The following is a 19,554-nucleotide window of genomic DNA, read 5'->3' as shown; positions in this document are numbered from 1 at the left end:
TGGTGTACATATACATATACATATACATATACATATACATATACATATACATATACATATACATATACATACACACACACACACACACACACACACACACACATATTCTGACCCCACGCCGACACAAGATTACTGCTAGACAATTTATTCACAGTAAATTAACACACTGACAAGACTTTGGCAGCAACCCAGACTTCCACAAATAAGAAATACACACAAGAGCTTCTCCAGCTTAAGTATAATAGTTGTGTCCTGCAAACAGCCTCCTCCCAAAGTCTCTACTTATATACTCTCTTGGGAGGAGCCTAATCACAACCACCTGGCCCCAATTATCTTCTGTATCTCCGTAGTTGTTGTCGGCGCTTATCTGCCTCTCTTTGCCTGGTGTCCGGGACCAACTCCCTTAGCTCCTCCCCACTGCTCCAGGGCCTGATGTCAGGGACAAACTCTCTTTGGCTTTCACCGCTGCTCCATGCCTCAGGCACCTCCTGGTGGCCAATCAGCCTCTCTGGTCCCTGCTCGGAGTCTGAACCCTGTCCAGGGTCCTCCACATCCTCCAGAGCCGACTCATAGGGTCCCTCGCTATTGGAGTCTATTTGCAGCTCCAACGGCTCCTGCTGGGCCAAAACAAACATACATACATACATACATACATATATACATACATACATACATACACACACACACACATACATACATACCCCTCCCCATATGAAAAGAACTCTGTTCCAACTGCCAGTTGCCTTATATTAACATGCTCTGATACTACCCCTTCGCTAAATCAGGAGTGGGCATGGCCAGCGCAAGATTCAACTGGTCTGTGGGCTGGGAGTTCAGACATTCTACTCCCCCTCCCCACCTGAAAAGAACTCTGTTCCAACTGCCAGTTGCCTTATATTAACACGCTCTGATGCTAAGGTGTTACACATTTTACATTAATTTTCAAGCTTTAAGTGTCAATGTATCAAGCCCAGTCACCAGGGGTGATATTTACTTACCTTCTCTACCGGTTCGCAAATGTGAGCATGAGCGTGCTCTGCCATCCGCACATGCCCTTTTCCTAAAATAATGGGCCTAAATGGTATGCGGTAGACCTGGGGCAAGTGGGCGGGGCCAACTGCCATTTCCACTACCGGTTCGGATGAACCAGTCCAAACCGGCAGTACACCACCTCGGCCAATCATATAATTTCAAAGTGAAGCACGGGTTTCCAGCTAGTCATATATAAAATACCAGAACTGTGAAAGTTGTTTCTTCCACCAATCCCTTTATATAATGGGTCTGAGATGCAGCGCTTGGATTCTGTCCTGTATCTGTTTCTTTCAGTCCTCTTGTGCTGGAGACGGGCAGTTTAGTGATTTGCAGTAAAGGTTGGCCCACCAAATCCCCATTTTTACCGTTTTTTGTGTGCTGCTAACATAGGCCATTGGATAGAAGATGTTGCCTTCATTTCCTTGTAATTCTTGTAATATATTTAGTGACCATTTTTATTTTCTAGATGTAGAGAAGTGGAGACAAGGAGATAGGAAATCACCAGGGGGCCTTGGCATTGAGGAAATATTTCCCATTATTGTATTTCAGATCTAAAGGACTGAAGCTGAGCCCAAATTTCATACTGAACTTAACAGTGAAACTAGAAAATCTGGGAGAATTGGCATATGAGCCCGCCATTTATTTTAATTACTCTTCAGTGTTATCTTTCCAGGGAGCTTCAGTTCTTCATGTGAGTTTGATGAATTTTTTGGGGGTGGAGGTTATAGTGGGGAGGAAAAGAATAGGGGGATTAAGGTGGAGATGCTGGAGTTTTGTAGTTCAGAATTCAGGTCTCACCAGCAGGGTCACCTGGCAGGTAGGACCTTGCTGAGTTGGCAGATCTACAATAATATCAGCCTTTGTACATTCAGCATAGAAGATCAGCTAGCAAGAAAAATATAAAACCACTCAGTGGTGGGATTTAATTTTTTTTACTACTGATTCTGTGGGTGTGGCTTGATGGGTGTGGCATGGTGGGCGTGGCAGAGGAAGGATACTATAAAATCCCCATTCCCTCCCGATTAGCTGAGACTCGGGAGGAAGAGAATATATGGGGGTGGGACCAGTCAGAGGTGGTATTTACTAGATCTCCCAACTACTCAAAATTTCTGCTACTGGTTCTCCAGAACTGGTCAGAACCTGCTGAACACCACCTCTGCAACCACTATATATAAAGAGGGAGCAAAAAAACCCACAACCACACTTACCAGCACTGATGATGTTACCTAGTTAGGTAATGAAATGTCTGCAAACAGCCATGCACAGAGACCACCAAGTACCCCACAATCTAGAAAAAGTCAAGCAACATCAAACCAGATTAGATCTTACCCAGATGGGAGACTATTAGGAAACCCTACACCATTTCAGACAAATGGTTGTCCAGTGTCTTCTTAAAAACCTGCAGTTTTGGAGCATTCACAACTTCTGAAGGCAAGTTGTTTCACTGATTAATTGTTCTAACTGTCAGGGAATTTCTCCTTAGTTCTAGCTTGCTTCTCTCCTTGATTAGTTTCCACCCATTGCTTCGTGTCCTGCCTTCAGGTGCTTTGGAGAATAACTTGACTCCCTGTTCTTTGTGGCAACCCCTGAGATATTGGAACACTGCTATCATGTTTCCCCTAGCCCTAGTTTCATTAAACTAGGCATACACAATTCCAACAACTGTTCTTCATATGTTTTAGTTTCATAGCTTGGAAATATTATTGAAGAAGCCTATGCTTGCATTCCCATTAAATGTATTTTGGCAAAGGTATAACTGAGAGTATGTATCTATTGACATTTTGGGTTCCTGGACAAGCTTGCCAAAAGGCAAATAGCCTGGTTCTTGTATATCACTTTCCTTTATATTCCCTGGTCATGATCTGATTTAAATATATTTATATATATTCTCTTTCTGCTTCAAGTCGAACTGGCCTCTGTTCCCGGCTTGTCGGATGCATGCATTCCCAGGAAATGCCTCCGTACGCCATAGCTCCTGCCACTTCAGGCCACCCGCTCTCAAGGCAGGCACTCGGGTAAGACATGGGAAATGAAGTCAAGCACAGAAGCAAAGGACAGCCGTGAGAACCAAAGTGTGTGAAAGCAAAATGTGAAAAATTAAATGTTCCTGTGTGCAGGACGCCAATATAAGCAAGGCTAGCTATGTATCCCAGTTCTATATAATTACTGTGCAGAGAAGAGAGAGAATTCAGCGTTCTCTTGTTTTTCAAAGAAAAGATTTCTACTCTGTACATTTGTAAATGTAACCATGATGGGAATGCAACTTTAAAAACCAGCAGGGGAAAAGCGGAAAAGGAATCGAGAGACAGGGCACAGATAATGTTCCACTTATTTATTAAATGTACAGTATATCACAGAAGTGAACGCACCTCCTCACATTTTGTAAATATTTAAGTATATCTTTCCATGTGACTACACTAAAGAAATGACACTTGGCCACAATGTAAAGTAGTGAGTAGACAGCTTGTATAACAGTGTAAATGTTCTGTCCCCTCAAAATAACACAACACACAGCCATTAATGTCTAAACTGCTGGCAACATTATCACTCCTAAGTGATAATGTCCAAATGGGGACCAAAGTGTTAATATTTTGTGTGGCCACCATTATTTTCCAGCACGGCCTTAACCTTCTTGTGCATAGAGTTCACCAGAGTTTCATAGGTTGCCACTGGTGGTCTCTTCCACTCCTCCACGATGATGTCACGGGACTGGTGGATGTTAGAAACCTTGCGCTGTATATGCTACCCATCTCACTGTCCAAAGTTACATATACATTTAATTAATAAATACGCAAACAAATAAATAAATAAGCAAGTTCCATTCCTCGTTCCTCCCAGTGATTGTGGAAACAGAATCAATTCCATAACCAAAAGAGAAACAGGCAAATACATAACATTTTTACAAACTAGGCTCTTTGAGTTCTCACCACAATGAACAACGCAGGGTGGTGAGGTTTTGGAGTCAATGGGAACCAGCATCCAAAAAACAGGTAGTCCTCAAGTTATAACAGTTCATTGAGTGACTGTTCGAAGTTACAAGAGCACTGAAAAAAAGTGACTTATGGCCACTTGTTACACTTATGACCGTTGCAGCACCTCCCTGGTCACATGATCAAAATTCAGACACGTGGCAACTGACTCCTATTTATGACGGCTGCAGTGTCTTTGGGATAATGTGATCCCCTTTTATTACTTTCTGAAAAGCAAAGTCAATGGACTGCTTTGATCAAAGAAAATAATATAAGTACTTTTGTTTCTATTTGGAAACCACTTCTGGACTTTGTGCTTGAGGTGGGAAAAAATGAAACTTTGATTTTGGGTTTTACTGATTAAATAGATTTGTTGTTATGGAAATAGCTAGTTTATACTATGATGGAAAAGTAGAAAAGGTGACGTTTGATGTTACTGTCTTATTCCACTGCACCGAAGGGAGTCAGAAGTCAACACTTTTTTTTACTTTTTTCCTTTCTGGTCTACACTTCTCCCTTTCCCTCCCATTTTCCCCTACTTTTTGCTTTTGTATTTTTGTATTTTATATTATAAGCTAATGAAAAACTGCAAACTTGGACAAGCAAAGTCAATGGAGAAAAGAGACTCATTTAACAACAGTATTACCATACTAACTTAATAACTGGAGTGATTTACTTAACAACTGTGGCAAGAAAGGTCATAAAAAGGGGCAAAACTCAGTTAATGAATGTCTCAGCAATAGGAATTTGGGGCTCAATAGTGGTCATAAGTTGAGAACTACCGTATTTTTCAGAGTATAAGACGCACCTTTGTCCCTCAAAAAAGAGACTGAAAATCTGGTTGTGTCTTATATATTGAATACAGCATTTTCTGCCTCCTGAAACCCCGCCCCCTTCACCAAAATGGCTGTGCAGAGTCTGTAGGCGGCTTTCAGAGATCTCCTGGGGGCTGGGGAGGGCAGAAATGAGCAAAAAACAGTCTGTTTTTTGCTCAATTTTGCCCCCTCCCAAAGCCACCAGGAGCACTCTATAAGCTTCCTAATGCCTGTTTTTTGCTCATTTTTAACCCCGTTCGGAACACTCTACAAGCCTCCTAGGGGCTATTCATACCCTTTTGGGGGGGGGGAAATGGGGCCGTTTTCGCAAAAAATGGACCGTTTTTGGGAGGTTTGCAGAGTGCAAAACCTTTTTTTTTAAATTTGCCTCTTCAAAATCTTGGTGCGCCTTATACTCTGGTGCATTTTACACTCTGAAAAATACAGTACCTGTATTTGGGATGCTGCAGTTGAGTAGGGGGGGAGGGGAGAAGCTGTTTTAGCTGAAGGAGGGGCTGACAAAAAGAAAATGGGGTTGAACAGGAAAACAGGCGTTCTTATAGGCTGTGCTTTCTCTGATCTTCCTTCTTGAAGGCCTTTCTCTGGGTTTCCTTCCGCTCATCCAAAGGTGATACCTGGCCAGACAAGTTCGTTTACTTCACCATCCGTGCCCACAGGTAAGGAACCCGAGAGAGTGTCTGCTCCATGGGTGGGCTGGTACAGGTTCGCCTGTGTTCGGGAGAACCCGTAGCTAATGTTATGGCCAGTTCGAAGAACCTCCAAATCCCACCTGTGGCTGGCCTCTCCCCTCCTCCCCCACTCCCAGGAGTCTCCACAAGGCCCGTTTTGGATGTGAGGTAAGTGCAGGGCCCGCACAGAGGCTCGGGAAGGGGGTAAAACAGGCCTCCTGGAAGTTCTGGAAGGCTGGGAGGTTAGGGGAGGCAGTTCTCACTCTCCAGAGGCTTGAGGAAAGCCTCCGGAGTCTGGGGAAGGTGAAAACACCCCCACTCCCCGCCGTGGTACAGGAGGCCAACTAGGCCATGCCCACCATGGCCATACCCACCCAGCAACCGGGCAGAGAACCCGTTGCTGAAGTTTTTGAAGCCCACCCCTGGTCTTTCCCTCTCTGCAAGTTTGACTGTCTTCTCCTAACTGTCTTCTCCTTTTTGGTCTCTTCCAGTTTGAATGAGAGCAACATTCAGGAGAACAATGAGGCTACCGGACGGCTACCTGTTTTGTATCCCGTCAACATCATCGTGAAAGAGTAATTCTGTCTCCTTTTTCTATTCTATCAGGGGTTCCTTCCCCGATAGCCCACCTCCCAGGAATAACCCTGGTTTCTGGTGAAAATGTTGAAGGAGGAGCTGGGATGCTAGTTCATTCTCAGCCACAGAAGCTCCCTGGTTGACTTTGCCCTAGTTCCACCTTCCCAACCCAAGAACCAGGGTAGTGCGAGGGTGAAGGTTCATTCTCTGAGCTTGTGGGTTTGGTTTCAGAACGTCTCATTACCAGGCTAGGTAACATCTTCTGCAGATTTAGGGATGTCAGTGTCCGTGTTCTTCTGTTGATAAGGGCTTCAGGGGTGTCAAGTGAAGGTCTTGTGATGGGTCAGCTGTGAGTCATTGGTGAGTCTTGTGGTGGGTCTTGAGATAAGGAGATTACATCAGGGTCATTGGGAGGTGAACTGCTGGCGGGAGGTGAGTTTGCATGGTTTGGTTGAGGGTCGGTGCTGTCCCTGGTTGGCTGTGTGGTTGATTTGGATTCTGAGGGGTTCGTAGGCTTTGTAGGTTGATGTGTCTATTGAAGGAATTGCTTGTGGGGTGCCAGGATTCAATGAACTCACTAGTGTGGTGGGTGGTAGTGTGGCCGATGATTTTTGTGTTGCTACAATTGAACTGGTGCTGTTTGATGTCGGTGTGGGTGGAGATTAAGGGTTTGGGATTGTGGCGATTGACTGCCAGCTGGTGTTCATGGATCCTGGTTTTTAATTGACGAGGTGTTTGTCCCATGGAGAATGAACCTTCAACCTCATCCTACACCTGAGCTACAGATATTCACCACTATTGCAAACCAGAGTAGTTCTGGATTATCAACAGGGACTTCATATTATAACAGCCTACTGTGGCTTGGGCCCAGTCGTTCTCTCTCAGCTCAGCCTACTTCACAGGGTTGTTGTTGAGGGAAGAAGTGAGACTCTGCCTCTTTCATGATCCCAATGGAGGCCTCTCCTTTCTTTTCTAGGCTTAAATCAACTGCATATCTCAATTTCTCTACTCAGGATCCAGTGAAGAAAGTACTTACACATAGCTATGAGGTAATGGATTTGTCTTTTTTCCCTTGTTGGTTAACAATTAATTAAATCCATATCCTTCTTGTCCAAATTGATTCCATCCATCTGCTCTGGTCTTCTCAAGCAGGCCTGCTGAGAGCCCATCCTGCTCATGAAGTCTGAGGGACTTGAATGAAACCAGAGGCCTTTCTTTGTGGTGGCCCCATATTATGGAATAGGCTTCAAAAAAACTGTGTCCTCACATTCCAAAAGAGTGTTAAAACTTCTTGTTTTGATGCATTTAGGTCCATTTGATTGTGGGCATTCATCTGCATAGGTTGAGGTAGCCTTTGATTTATGACCAGTTGTTTAGTGACCACTGAAGTTACGACCAACTTCGAAGAGGAGAACTTAAGATCCGGATCCGAAGTTCTGCTGGTCGGCCACCTCCCAACCCATGGTCATGTGACCTCACTTCAGGCACTTGCTGACACGCCGTTATTTACAGCGGTTTGCCGCATCCTGTAATCACATGACCATGTTTTATGCTGGTTTTGCCGAAAACTGGCACTTTCTTCTAGTTTCTGGCAAATCCGCTTCATAGTGAACAACGGGTTTGCTTAACAACTCCAGTATTCCCTTGGCCGTGATGTTCGCTTTATAACCACTATATTTGCTTAATGACTGTCACAAAAAGGTCATAAAATTGAGTCAGTCATGTGACCAACTGTTTTATGAACCATTAGGAATTACGCCATTATTCGGCAACCTCCATTACGGTTGCAACTCAAGTACTACCTGCCTTTATTTGTATGTAGTTTTGTGATCTTATTTTTCCACCATGTTTCTGCTTTATTGTTCACCACTCAGAGCAATGTGACTAGAGTGGCTCACAAATGCAGTTTAAAAAGTGAATAAATAAATCTGCATCTACTCCTGTACTCAACCCATCAATATTCCAGTTATCTATCTTTCTTTGCATACTTACCTACAATAATTCCCTCTTTGGCAGGGGTGTCAAACTCGATTTCATTGAGGGCTGCATCAGGAATGTGTTTGACTTCGGGGAGCCAGGGTGGCCATGGTGCCCAGCATGATTTCACTCGTATTGGGGGCATCTGTGGTGGACCGAGCACTCTGCCAGCAAAAAGGGGCTCCCGAGCTCCATTTTTGGTTGGGATGGCCTGAAATCCTCTTCTAGCAAAAACTGAGCTGGGGGGGCACACACGGGGCCCTTGCAAGCTCCCTTTTTGTCTGGGACGGCCCCCTGCAACCCTCTGCTAGCAAAAATGGAATTCTGGAGGCCCACATGCGGCCCTCACGAGCTCCATTTTTGCTGGAAGAGGCAGCCCTGTAGGCCAGATCTAAACACCCTGCGGGTCGCATCCAGTCCCAGGCCTTGAATTTGACACCCCTGATCTCTGCGGTCCTTATGAGAGGTCTTTTTTGGGGTGGGTGGACAGAAAATTTCTCTCTCTGTGGAAAAAAAAAGTAATTAAAATAAAACCTTGAATAGCTATATGAAGCAATCCCACAAGCATATTGAAATCTATCAGGAATAATGGTGCAATGTTGACTCTACAATTTTTGGTTACACATGGTATAGTCCCAGGCCTTCTTGGTTTCTTGACACGTTCATTCTGCCAACATCTTCGTCTCTACCTGATTCCATTTCTTCCAAATTTATTCAATTTCTTTTTATGCTCTGGCAGGTGAGGAATTTGGACTCAAACGCCACTGCAGTTAATGTAACGTTTGAACTTCCTTTGAAGACAAAACATGGGTTCTTTTGGAATATAACACCATCCTACTACAGTGAGGAGGTAAGAAGAACCACCAACGCTAGTTGATTAGAGTGCCTGCAAGAGAGAACATTTGAATAATGCTTGTTTGGAGGAAGACTATAAACTTGGAGGAAAGATTTAGTATTGGAAGTATATAGACAGTCCTCCGCAGCCATTTGTTTAGTAACTGTTTAAAATCAAAAAGGCTCTGAAAAAAGTGATTTACAACCAGTGGTGGGATTCAAATAATTTAATAACTGGTTCTCTGCCCTTATGACTGGCTGGGTGGGTGGGGCCATGGTGGGCGTGGCCAAGGGTGTGACAGGTAGCGCTTGGTCTTCTGCAAGACCTGGGAGGAAAAAGCGGGCCACAGGGGGGGACTGGAAAACCCCCCTCCCCGTGCTCCATTTTGGGCCTAGTAGTCCTCCCTGCAGCCTCCTGGGACCAAAAAGGGGGCGTGTGGGCTCTCCTGGAAGGGGTGGGGCAGGAAGGGGTGGGGCCAGCCTGCAATTTAACAACCGGTTTGGCCAAACTGGCCTGAACTGCCTGAATCCCACCACAGCTAAACAACAAATGCTCACATTTATAACAGGTGCAGGCTCCTCACAGTCATGGGATCAAAATTGTCAATTGATAGGTACTTAGGGTGTTTGCAGTGTCCTGGGTCATGTGATCACTGTTTTCAATCTTCTCAGGTGGCTTCTGACAAGCAGAGTGAATAGGGGAAGCCAGATTTGCTTAATGACAATGACATTCACTTAACAACCGTAGCAGAAAAGATTGTAAAATTAGGTGTAACTCATTTAAAAACAACCTGGCTTAGCACTAGAAATTCTAGTTCCAGCTGTGGTTGAAAGTTGAGCCCTACCTGTATTATATATACCTGTAGCAAAATTATTCCATGCATGTCTGTTTTTGTGTGATTAAAACAACACTTGAATGAGAATGGTGTCATCCAGTTTGGGGAAGCCCACACTTGCAGAAATACTTTGAAAGGGCTTTTCAATGGGTAGGAAGCTCAGATGGGACAGAAGAGCCGGTTGGTTGTTATTGGAGGGACATAAGTCAGGCCTGGTTAAAATCATAAACATTGGTAACTGTCACTTTTCTAATACAGGTAGTTCTCAACTTACAACCATAACTGAATCCAAAATCTCCATTGCTAAGTGTTTGTTTTGTCCCATTTTACAACCTATCGCTGCAGTTGTGAAGTTGGTAACAAGGTTGTTAAATGAAGCTGGCTTCCCCATTGACTTTGCTTGTCAGGTCATAAATATGAGTCAGTCGTCAAGCATCTGAATTTTGATCATGTGACCCTGGTGACACTGCAACGGTCATAAGTGTGAAAACCGGTCGTAAGTAACATTTTCAGTGCCGTTGTAGCTTCCAACGTAAATGAACTGTTGTAAATTGAGGACTACCTTTATCCAGAAAGAATAGGGATGAATTTTATAAGCTAGGGTTATTGTCAAAAGGATAATGGGCAAATATGTAGATTTTTGGAAATAAACCATAGCACATATTTATTAGCAAATTCAATTTAGGTGGAGTAAGAGTCATTTGAACTTACTTTTCCCAGCATACAAGAAAGAAGGGCTAATCATTGAACTATTTATTGTTTTTCCAGATAAGATTGACCTTGAAATGGCCATTAACATGTTCACATGAATGTTTTGTGATACTCCTGTTTATTTCATAGCATCGCTTGGTACATTTCTTGTAAGTTCCACTTGTGCAAAATGACTTTTCTTTCCCCCAACTCTAGAAAAATCACTTCTCCTGCACACCATTGTTTACCCTCAGAACAGGAATCAGCAAGAAGAATGTCACAAAACGCATCAAGGTAAGAATTTAGTATAGAAGACCTTGACTTACGACCACAACTGGAAAGCAGAATTTCCATTGCAAAGCAAGATGGTTTTTGAGCAAGTCAAGTCCAATTCTGTGACCCATTTAACAATGGTTATTAAGTGCATACAGGTGGTCCTTTCCATCTGGAAAGGATGCAAATGGAGACCAAGTGACCTCAGGACGTTGCAACCACTATAAATATATGTTGATTTGCCAGGCATCCGAATTTTGATCACACGTCTGTAGAGATGTGTGCCTGTCATAAATGTGAGGACTGATTGTAAGTCATCTTTTCAGTGCAGTTTTAATTTTGAACAGCCACTAAACGAATGGCTGTAAGTCAAGGACTACCTGTATACACCTTCATTTAGGTTGGTATTTTTTTTAATGAGAAGAAATGCCTCAATGGAAGCCAATATGCATTTTTGTCTCAGATGCAAGCAGCAATACGAATTCTTATGAATGAAGGCGAATATACATGTCCCAGGATAATATTGCAGGATCCAATCAGGATTGGTCAATAGACCTGAGCGCTAGTCTTCCAAGCTTTTGGACTCGGATTGGAGGCCATCCTCAGGGAACTTCTCTCTTTCAGAATGTGTGCTGTGGCTATTCATGTGTGCTGTGGCTATTCTATGCGTAGTATTTATGAGATGCTTGGTTGTAGGTATGCAATGAACAAAAACATACAATCAATTTTACAGCTACTAAGATTGTTGGCTGAGCAGGTACAAAAGTAGTCAGGGAAATGATTGAAGCCTAGGATACTGGTCCCTTGTCAGTCAACAGGAGTGATTTACCAACAGCTTATCAGATACTTAGGAGCTGAAGCCACACACGACCATGCACCACATAAATACTTTGCATAGAATAGTCCAAAACACACATTTTGATAGAGGAAAGTTCCCTAAGGAAGGCCTCCAGCATAAGTCTGAAAACTTGGGAGACCAAACTTTTACTTCTGTGATGGATTGAACGTACAATACCAATTCTCTTCTCTTCCCTTCTTTTGACAGAGAGGCTGTGAGGGGGCTGTTGCTTGCCCCAAAATTTACTGCTTTATCAACAGTCTTGCTAAGGGAGAATCGATCAGGTTCAATTTTTCTGGAGATTTTTACAGAGAAGATAAATCTTCCAAAGTAAGTGGCACCTCTGTCTGATAACAGGGTCATTACATTGTTCTGTATTAAATACCTTGGACAAAGAAAGCATTTTAAAGAATTTTCTATTCATGAATAATTCCTATAAAGGAAACAGCTTACAACAGCTATCAGACCCACTTTTGATGTTTGATTTGGGATTCATATGTGGAAAATAAGAAAAAGGAACTTTCTTTTTTTAGTCCTGATTGGTGAGCTAAACAAAAGAGAAGGAGGAGAGAAATATAAAAATACAAAATTGTAGGGTGGATGGGACCACGGAGGTCTTCTAGTCTAAACTGGTTATTAGATCGATTATTAGGAAATATTGGAGGGGTGGGAGGCTTCCAGGGAAAGATTGCCTAAGTCTAAGCCAGTCGCTCTGCATATGCTCAGGAGTACCCTCGCCCCACCTCCAAGACCAATGTTACATTGACCTCTTTCATTGACCTTTCATTGACTAAACTATATTGATCTTTTTCATTTGCTTATCACTTCTAAAGCTGATGTCAGAAACCTTCCATGTTGGCAGCGAAGCATCCATAAGGGTGGATGAGACCAGATTTTTCCTGAACGAAGCAGAGGATTTCAGCCAGGTAATTCAGCTAGGATTGGTTAATTAAAGAGTTAATGGTTGAGCAGTGGAAATGCAAGGAAGGAGTCATAGAATTATAGCATCCCTATAATTCTTTGACTATGGAAGGGACTTTGGAGGTCTGTCCAATCTTTTTTTGAAGACGTCCAGCAACGGTGCACCCAAAACTCCATAAAGCAGGCTGTTCCATTGATTAATTGTTCTTATTGTCAGGAAGTTTTTTCTTAGTTCCAGATTAGATCTCTCTTTAATAAGTTTCCACTCATTGCTCCTATCCTGCCCTCAAGTTCTTTGGAAAGCTCTCTTAGTCTATGTTGCAACTGAGTCATGGAAGTTGGTAGCATCTTCAAGATGCTAAGGACAAAACCTTTATATCAGGTGCCCAGAGAGGATTTGTTGTTATAGACTTGAAACACAGGGAATGGGAGAGAGGAGGAAGCAATAGAGAAGAACTAGGTGGGAAGCTAATGGACTTGGCTTCCCGCTACCATATGTAGTCTGTCGTGATGAGTGGATCTTTATTGAAAGCAACAGAAGGGGCTGCTAGTAAAAAAAAAAAAACATGCAGCTGCCGATTTTGTAATGTGGAAATGAGGGCTGGGTTTGTCAGGAGAAATGCAGTAATAAGTTGAACTTGGGAGAATGACAAAAGAGAGTCAAGAATGAATGTGAACTGAGTGAAGGTGATTTGAATGCAAAATCAAGGGACTGGTACAAAAATATATTGAGGTAATTCGGTCATGGAGAGAAAATGAAGGAAGATTGAAGCATAAAACATACGAAGGAAGAATGAATGATTGAGAAGAAAGGGAAGACTGAGAAGGTCATGGTTGGTCGAATCTAATGAAAGAGTCAAAAAGTTTAAAGCAGGGGTCTCAAATTCTTAGGCTGCGGCCTACTACCAGGCCCTGAGCCTTTCGGAACTGGGCCGCCGAAGTGGTGGGAAGCATGTGCATCCCCACTTATGTGAGTGTGTACGCAAATGATGGGCACCCTTGCTCGCCACTCGTGCAAATGGAACTGCGCATGCACACTTGCTCACCACTTATACAGAACAATTCTTTCCCCCTCCCCAATTCCAAAGTCAGAAAAGTTGGGGTACCCTGGCTTAAAGAACACATTAAGCGGTTCAGAGACGGGGGACAAGGATAGTGAATTATGGAGAGTTGTGCTGAGTGATATTATGCCAACTCGATTCATCCATTTTTCATTTTCTTACCAACAGAAGGGGATATTTGTAAATAGGGTTGAACTGTGGGGGTCCTAGGAGCTCTCTGAACTTGGTTGTTTTCATTAGTTTCATTACTGAACTAAGTAATATTATCATTATTAGAACAATCCCACTGCCCTCTAGTACAGATGACATTACCTAGATGAGTAATGAAATGAATACAAGAAAACAACAAAGTTCAGCAAACATCCAACAATTCCTTTGCGTACTGTTCTTCCCCTTTTTTAGCATATTGTATAACAATGTTTACACCAAAGAGGAATAAATAACAAAATGAGTGTGCAACAAAGGCTAATTTCTCCTAGTCTCTTACTCTGTCTCATTGGTTGTTTTGCAGTTGAATCTAGCAAGGAGGTTTTGGGGTAAACCAATTCCTAGAATTGAAACCTGTTGTGGGAACAGGCTTAAGCTTGCTATCACTTTCCTTTTCAGATCACTACAGAAATTGAGTTAATTTCTCCGTTCAATCCTGTCCCCATCATCATTGGCAGCACCATTGGAGGCATCATGCTTTTAGCCATTATAGTGGCTGTCTTGTATAAGGTTTGTGCTGGTAGTTTGTGCTGTCAATCAGTTTGATGTGGGTCTTGTTAGGATCTGGGCTTACAGGACATTATTCCCATCTTTACTTTAAATCAACCGCAGAACCGAGATCGGTTTTAGTGGAGGTTTTCCCTCTATCTGATTGCAAAGTAGGGCAGCAGATTTTTTTTAGCAGGAACTTCAGATAGAAATAAAGTATGTATTCAGGCTGCATTCTCCATATGCTGTAAGATATGACAGTATTATTATTCCCTGGGATATTTTTTGACAATTCACATTCTACGCCATAAAATCTCAGCCTCTTGTAGCTCAGAATATGGTCTGGCAGGAAGAACCAAAAAAGAACTTACGACCTAGTGCCCATTTGAAATTATAACAGAGTCGAAATCTAATTATGACCTGAATTTTGAGGTTCTGATGTCACCCCTTCCAGTGTTATGTAACTGCATTTTGGGTGCTTGGCAACTGGCCCACCTTTATAGCCAAGTGCAGAGCCCTGTGGTCACATGACTACGATTTATTTATGGCTTTAAAGCAGCCCCCAATGAACAACCACCATAAAAAGGTTGTAATATGGGGTCCAGTCATGTGATGACCTGCTTTATGACTGTCACAACTTACACACCTGTAATTGCCAGGATCAATTATGGTTATAAATCGAGGACTACCTGTACATTCATATACATTAGCAGAGTGTTTCTCAACCTTGGCAACTTTAAAATATGTGGACTTCAACTCCAAGAATTCCCCAGCCAAGTTAACTTCATCTGTCCTGTGCACTTTGATTCTTCAGTTGTTTCTGATCTGCTAGATATGCTTGGAAGGCTGGGGAATTCTGGGAGTTGAAGTCCATACATCTTAAATTTCCCAAAATAAAAAAACACTGCGTTAGCATACTAAATTGTATGCTCTGGATTTTTTCAGGACCTAAAATAAAACAGAGGCAAGAAACAGATTTCCTGCTAAGTACTCTTTGCAGCTACTTTCACATTTTAGAAAAGAGATTGGAAGATACTGATATTACTGGTCTGTTATTTTAGTACTGTTGAGAGTTGCATTACAATTTCTCCTTCACTTAAATCTGTTTCTCTCTCTTCCCTATCCCCACCCCTATCATCTCTCCAGCTTGGATTCTTTAAACGCAAGCGTGCACCCCAAATGGATGCAAATGCAGCAGGAGCAGCTGCTCCCACTGACCAAGCTCCTTCAACTTCAGCTGCTTCCTAAGGGAGAAGGGGATTCTGGGTCTGGATGCAACTTGGAAGCCGGGATTCCCGCCTTGCCTGGAATAGGAAGAATACAGCCAGTCAAACAGGGCTCAAAAATGGAGAGGCAGGACCTCTAGATCTCTAGGAAACGAATGGGAGGGATTGGGAGGCGAGAGGGCTAGAAATGAAGTAGAATTAACTAATTTAAAATTAAAATAAATTTATATTTAAAAACAAACAAACATAAGTATGGTGGCAGTTTTTTGCCCGCGAAAATGGTTTCAACAAATCACCGGGTAATAAAATGACACAGAGGAAAGTTATCCAGGAATGCTCCCACTTTGGAATTGAAGTCGGGAAATACTTCTGCAGGAATTCAAAGCATGCTGCTTATGGCATAGCAGAAATGCAGGAGAGCACTCCTTGCTGCATTCAATTTTGTCTCTTGGGTGCCTGCAAATTCCTGACTTCAAGAGAAGATTTTAGATTTCAGATCATTAAACTTATATGCAGTGCCCATCCTTCGGGTCGACTTGAAGGCAAAGAGAATAATTTTGCCATAGTCATTTCTGAGTAACTGTGTGTCTTTTTTCTTTCTTATGAAATTGCTCTGTGTTCCCCATTTACAGTCCAACAGTGGCTACGCTTGCCTAATATAGTATATTTACACATATTGTAATAAGTTTGCACAACAATTAATTTAGCTGTGGTTTGCTAAGTTGATTTCCATGATTTATACAACTTTCTGAATCATAAACTACTCACAAAGATGGGGTTTTCAGAACCGCTAGATAGTAGTGGTAATTTGTGGTTCAGGTTGTCACGCATCACATATAGTCAGGGTACGGATAGCCTTTGCTTAATGAATGGTTGTTGACAGCTAAAGTCATAACTGTGGCTCTAGAGCACTCCTGGCCATTTAAATGGTCACACTGCCCCCCCCCGGTCACATGACTGCATATTGGACAGTCATCTTTACAACCAGTCATGGCATTCCATGGTCACGTGACTGACTGGCGATGTTTTCAGCAAAAACACCCACTCAAGTGAATGGCTTCCCTTAACGACTGTGACATTCACTTAACAACTGTGGTGTTCTCTTAATAATCATGATACAAGCCAGAAGATTACTTCCAGTCATTAGGGTGCTTCTACTTATGACTGCAATGACCTATGACCATAATTCCGGCTTCAATTGTGATTGTAAGTCGAGGACTACCTGAATTCACATAGGGACTGGGTGGATCTTCATCTCCCAAGGCAAGTGGGTGCTTTGGAGCACATGGGTTCATGAGGTAGGCCTTCTGGACCTGTTCAATCCCCACCAGAGCCTCTGTGCTTGCAAATATATCTCAAAGGACCAGAACTTGGTATGTTGAAGTCAGCTGAGACTGACTTCTCCAGTTTAACTGTTAGTCTCTCGGTGACTACACACCATCTCCAACCTACCCAGCTTGGGCAAAACCTAACCGCACAAGAGCTGGAATTTGTTTTGAGAATTCAAAAGACCCTGGTTTTCAATCATGGAGACCCACTTCTTTGCAGGGAACGCCAGCTCTTTCCAAGTTTTTGTTTCTCTAGCTTGCCTCAGCCACATCATTGTTTCTGATAGCTTCAAGAGAAGCTGTGTTTTTTAAAAGCAGAGTCCATGCCTTCGATTATTCTTTGCACAAGGACACTTTCCTCTAATCAGGAGGTCCCCAACCCCTGGACCATCATTTCTTTTGGATCTTTGGCCTGCCACACTCCCTATTATTTTACTATGCATTTTCTATTGTGGGAAAATGGGAGGGGGGATTGTACGGAACCAGCCATAACAAAATTCTTTCTAGAAAGCCAAGGTCACCCTTTGTCTTTGCATCTCTGCAACTGAACGGAACTGGATGGGAGGAATCTGTCTTCGTGGCAGTGAAAGTTTGGACCATGTGGGGGACTTGTGGGTATGGGGGCAAGTTCTTGAACTTTCAACTGGGTGGGGAAAACCAGGAAGCTTTCAGATTGGGGTTTTCCCAGATGTGCCAACATGGCTCTCTTAATAAATTGGAACTTTGAGCAATACTTTGCCTTGGACTCTGAATTACTTTTGGATGCTATTTGGAACCCCGACACAAAGCCCCACCCGTGGGATGGTAGGCAGCATGCAAAACCATGCCATTTCCTCCAGACTGTGGAAAAATCTTTCTCCACAGAACCAGACCCTGGTGTCCAAAATGTTGGAGTCCGTTGCTTTAAATGCTCTCTCTTTATCCGGATTGAAAGCAAAATGGCTTTCACATTTAATGGCTTCTTTCTTGATGGATAAGAGCAGCCTGCCTCCTTTTTCTTCTTCCAATCAGAGGCAGATCCGAGGGATTGGGAAAGAGATAACGGACGATAGTGGCAAGAGTATTTAGAAACCTCTTGACCTTCTGTATCAATATATTTCAGAACTGCTGTTTTGAAAAGAAGGAAGTTAAAGTGAATTTAACAAGGTGTTCCCATAAGCTCGCAGGGGTGTGATTCAATTTTCTGTTGACATCTTCCTGGGCTCTGCACGATTTACATCAAACCGCTGCATTTAAGGTTCTCTTGAATTGTGTGGAAACCCATATTTTACTTCCTGTGCATTAAATTAGGAAATATTTCTTAAAGTACACATTTTGAACAATTTCTGCCCTTAATGAAACCCAGTGCGTTTCAAAGTGGTTATTTTGGAAATGCAAAGTTCCCCTCCCACTCTCTCCTAGCATCCCATGAGCCTTTGCAGGAGGAGAGGACCAGCAAAATGTCTTCCACGTTAGGTAGATGGGCAACAACTGTGGGAATTTTGTTCTATGAAATACATGGTCGTGATTGTTTAGTTCCTTCTTCAAAGAGGAGAAAATATGCAGAACTAGGGGTGGTTTAACATTAGTTCAATTTAGCTACCTTTTGATTTGTGTCTATACTAATTAGGTAGGCAAAATGAAGAATTCAGGTAGAATTACCTAGACACAATCAGATTTAAAATTTAGGGAAGTTACTCTTACGGTTGTCCATTGCAGAAATGTCAAGTCACAAGACCGTGGAATATAAGCCTGATCTGGGGTCCAGGTGGTCTACCCAGTATTTCTTAACCTTGGTTTATTTTAGTTATGTGGACTGCAATTCCTAGAATGCCAAAGCCAGCCATGCTGGCTGAGGAATTCTGGGAGTTGAAGTTCACATATCTTAAAATGGCCATGCTTGAGGAACATTGGTAACTAGATGTCTTTAGACACACACAAATTTATTCCTACAGGGCCAAAAGCAAGGAACCAAATTGTGACCCATAACTCAGACTGATTTTGGCACCTTCGATAGTGTTATGTCTTAGCCTCAGAGACATGGCTTCATCACCAAGGCTTGCCATTGGTCGAGACGCGCCGCGTGTGCCAGAGCGAGAAAGTCACGTTCTCTGATTGGCTAACCGCAGAATTGCCTGCATAAAAATTGCTATCAAGCGGGAACTGTTCTTAATCTTGGGTTCTGGAGTTGCTGTTGCGTTAGCTGTTTAATAAAGCCTTGTTAGCTGAGTTCTGCCTTGCCTCAGTCATTGACATCCCATCAAATATAATACTGGCAACGAAAGTGGGATACCCTGAGGCGTAGGAAGAGCTGTGTCACGTAAGGCAGACTTTATTGTTAATACAAGGCTTCCGGCTAATCGCTGAGGCAATCTCCTCAGAACGTGTCTCCCTCAGAATGGCAACTTTGAACAATTTCGCACCATTTGCGCTAGGGTTAGAGTCCTGGGAAGCTTACATTGATCGTTTCAAATGCTTCCTTGAGGCAAACCACTTGGCTAATTTGCCTAATGAGGGAAAGAGGGCTCATTTCCTGAATGTTTCCTGAAGAGCCGAGGTGGCGCAGTGGTTAAATGCAGCACTGCAGGTTACTGCTAGATCAGCAGTTCAGCAGTTCAAATCTCACCGGCTCAGGGTTGACTCAGCCTTCCATCCTTCCGAGGTGGGTAAAATGAGGACCCAGATTGTTGGGGGCAATATGCTGACTCTCTGTAAACCTCTTAGAGAGGGCTGAAAGCCCTATGAAGCGGTATATAAGTCTACTGCTATATATTGCTATTGTTATGTTTGTGGGTGCAAGATGTTGGGAACAGC

The 19,554-nt window shown here is 42.9% G+C and overlaps 1 protein-coding gene across 1 annotated transcript in view; it reads left to right on the top strand.

Moving 5' to 3' along the window:
- Nucleotides 1-15,624, top strand: part of LOC116523069 (integrin alpha-X-like) — a 57,461-nt gene extending 41,837 nt beyond the window's left edge. The window contains exons 20-30 of the mRNA XM_032238248.1: nucleotides 1,582-1,723; nucleotides 2,937-3,047; nucleotides 5,411-5,493; nucleotides 5,997-6,080; nucleotides 7,058-7,130; nucleotides 8,798-8,908; nucleotides 10,635-10,712; nucleotides 11,737-11,859; nucleotides 12,363-12,455; nucleotides 14,118-14,228; nucleotides 15,354-15,624. Coding sequence (XP_032094139.1) covers nucleotides 1,582-1,723; nucleotides 2,937-3,047; nucleotides 5,411-5,493; nucleotides 5,997-6,080; nucleotides 7,058-7,130; nucleotides 8,798-8,908; nucleotides 10,635-10,712; nucleotides 11,737-11,859; nucleotides 12,363-12,455; nucleotides 14,118-14,228; nucleotides 15,354-15,455 — 1,111 coding nt within the window. The 3' untranslated portion in view covers nucleotides 15,456-15,624. The remainder of the gene's footprint in view (nucleotides 1-1,581; nucleotides 1,724-2,936; nucleotides 3,048-5,410; nucleotides 5,494-5,996; nucleotides 6,081-7,057; nucleotides 7,131-8,797; nucleotides 8,909-10,634; nucleotides 10,713-11,736; nucleotides 11,860-12,362; nucleotides 12,456-14,117; nucleotides 14,229-15,353) is intronic.
- Nucleotides 15,625-19,554: the final 3,930 nt, after the last annotated feature.

The sequence above is a fragment of the Thamnophis elegans genome, chromosome Z (genome assembly GCF_009769535.1).
Source record: "Thamnophis elegans isolate rThaEle1 chromosome Z, rThaEle1.pri, whole genome shotgun sequence".
In the NCBI taxonomy this organism is placed as follows: Eukaryota; Metazoa; Chordata; class Lepidosauria; order Squamata; family Colubridae; genus Thamnophis; species Thamnophis elegans.
The sequence above is the reverse complement of the archived record's forward strand: the minus strand, read 5'-3'. Positions and strand labels throughout refer to the sequence as shown.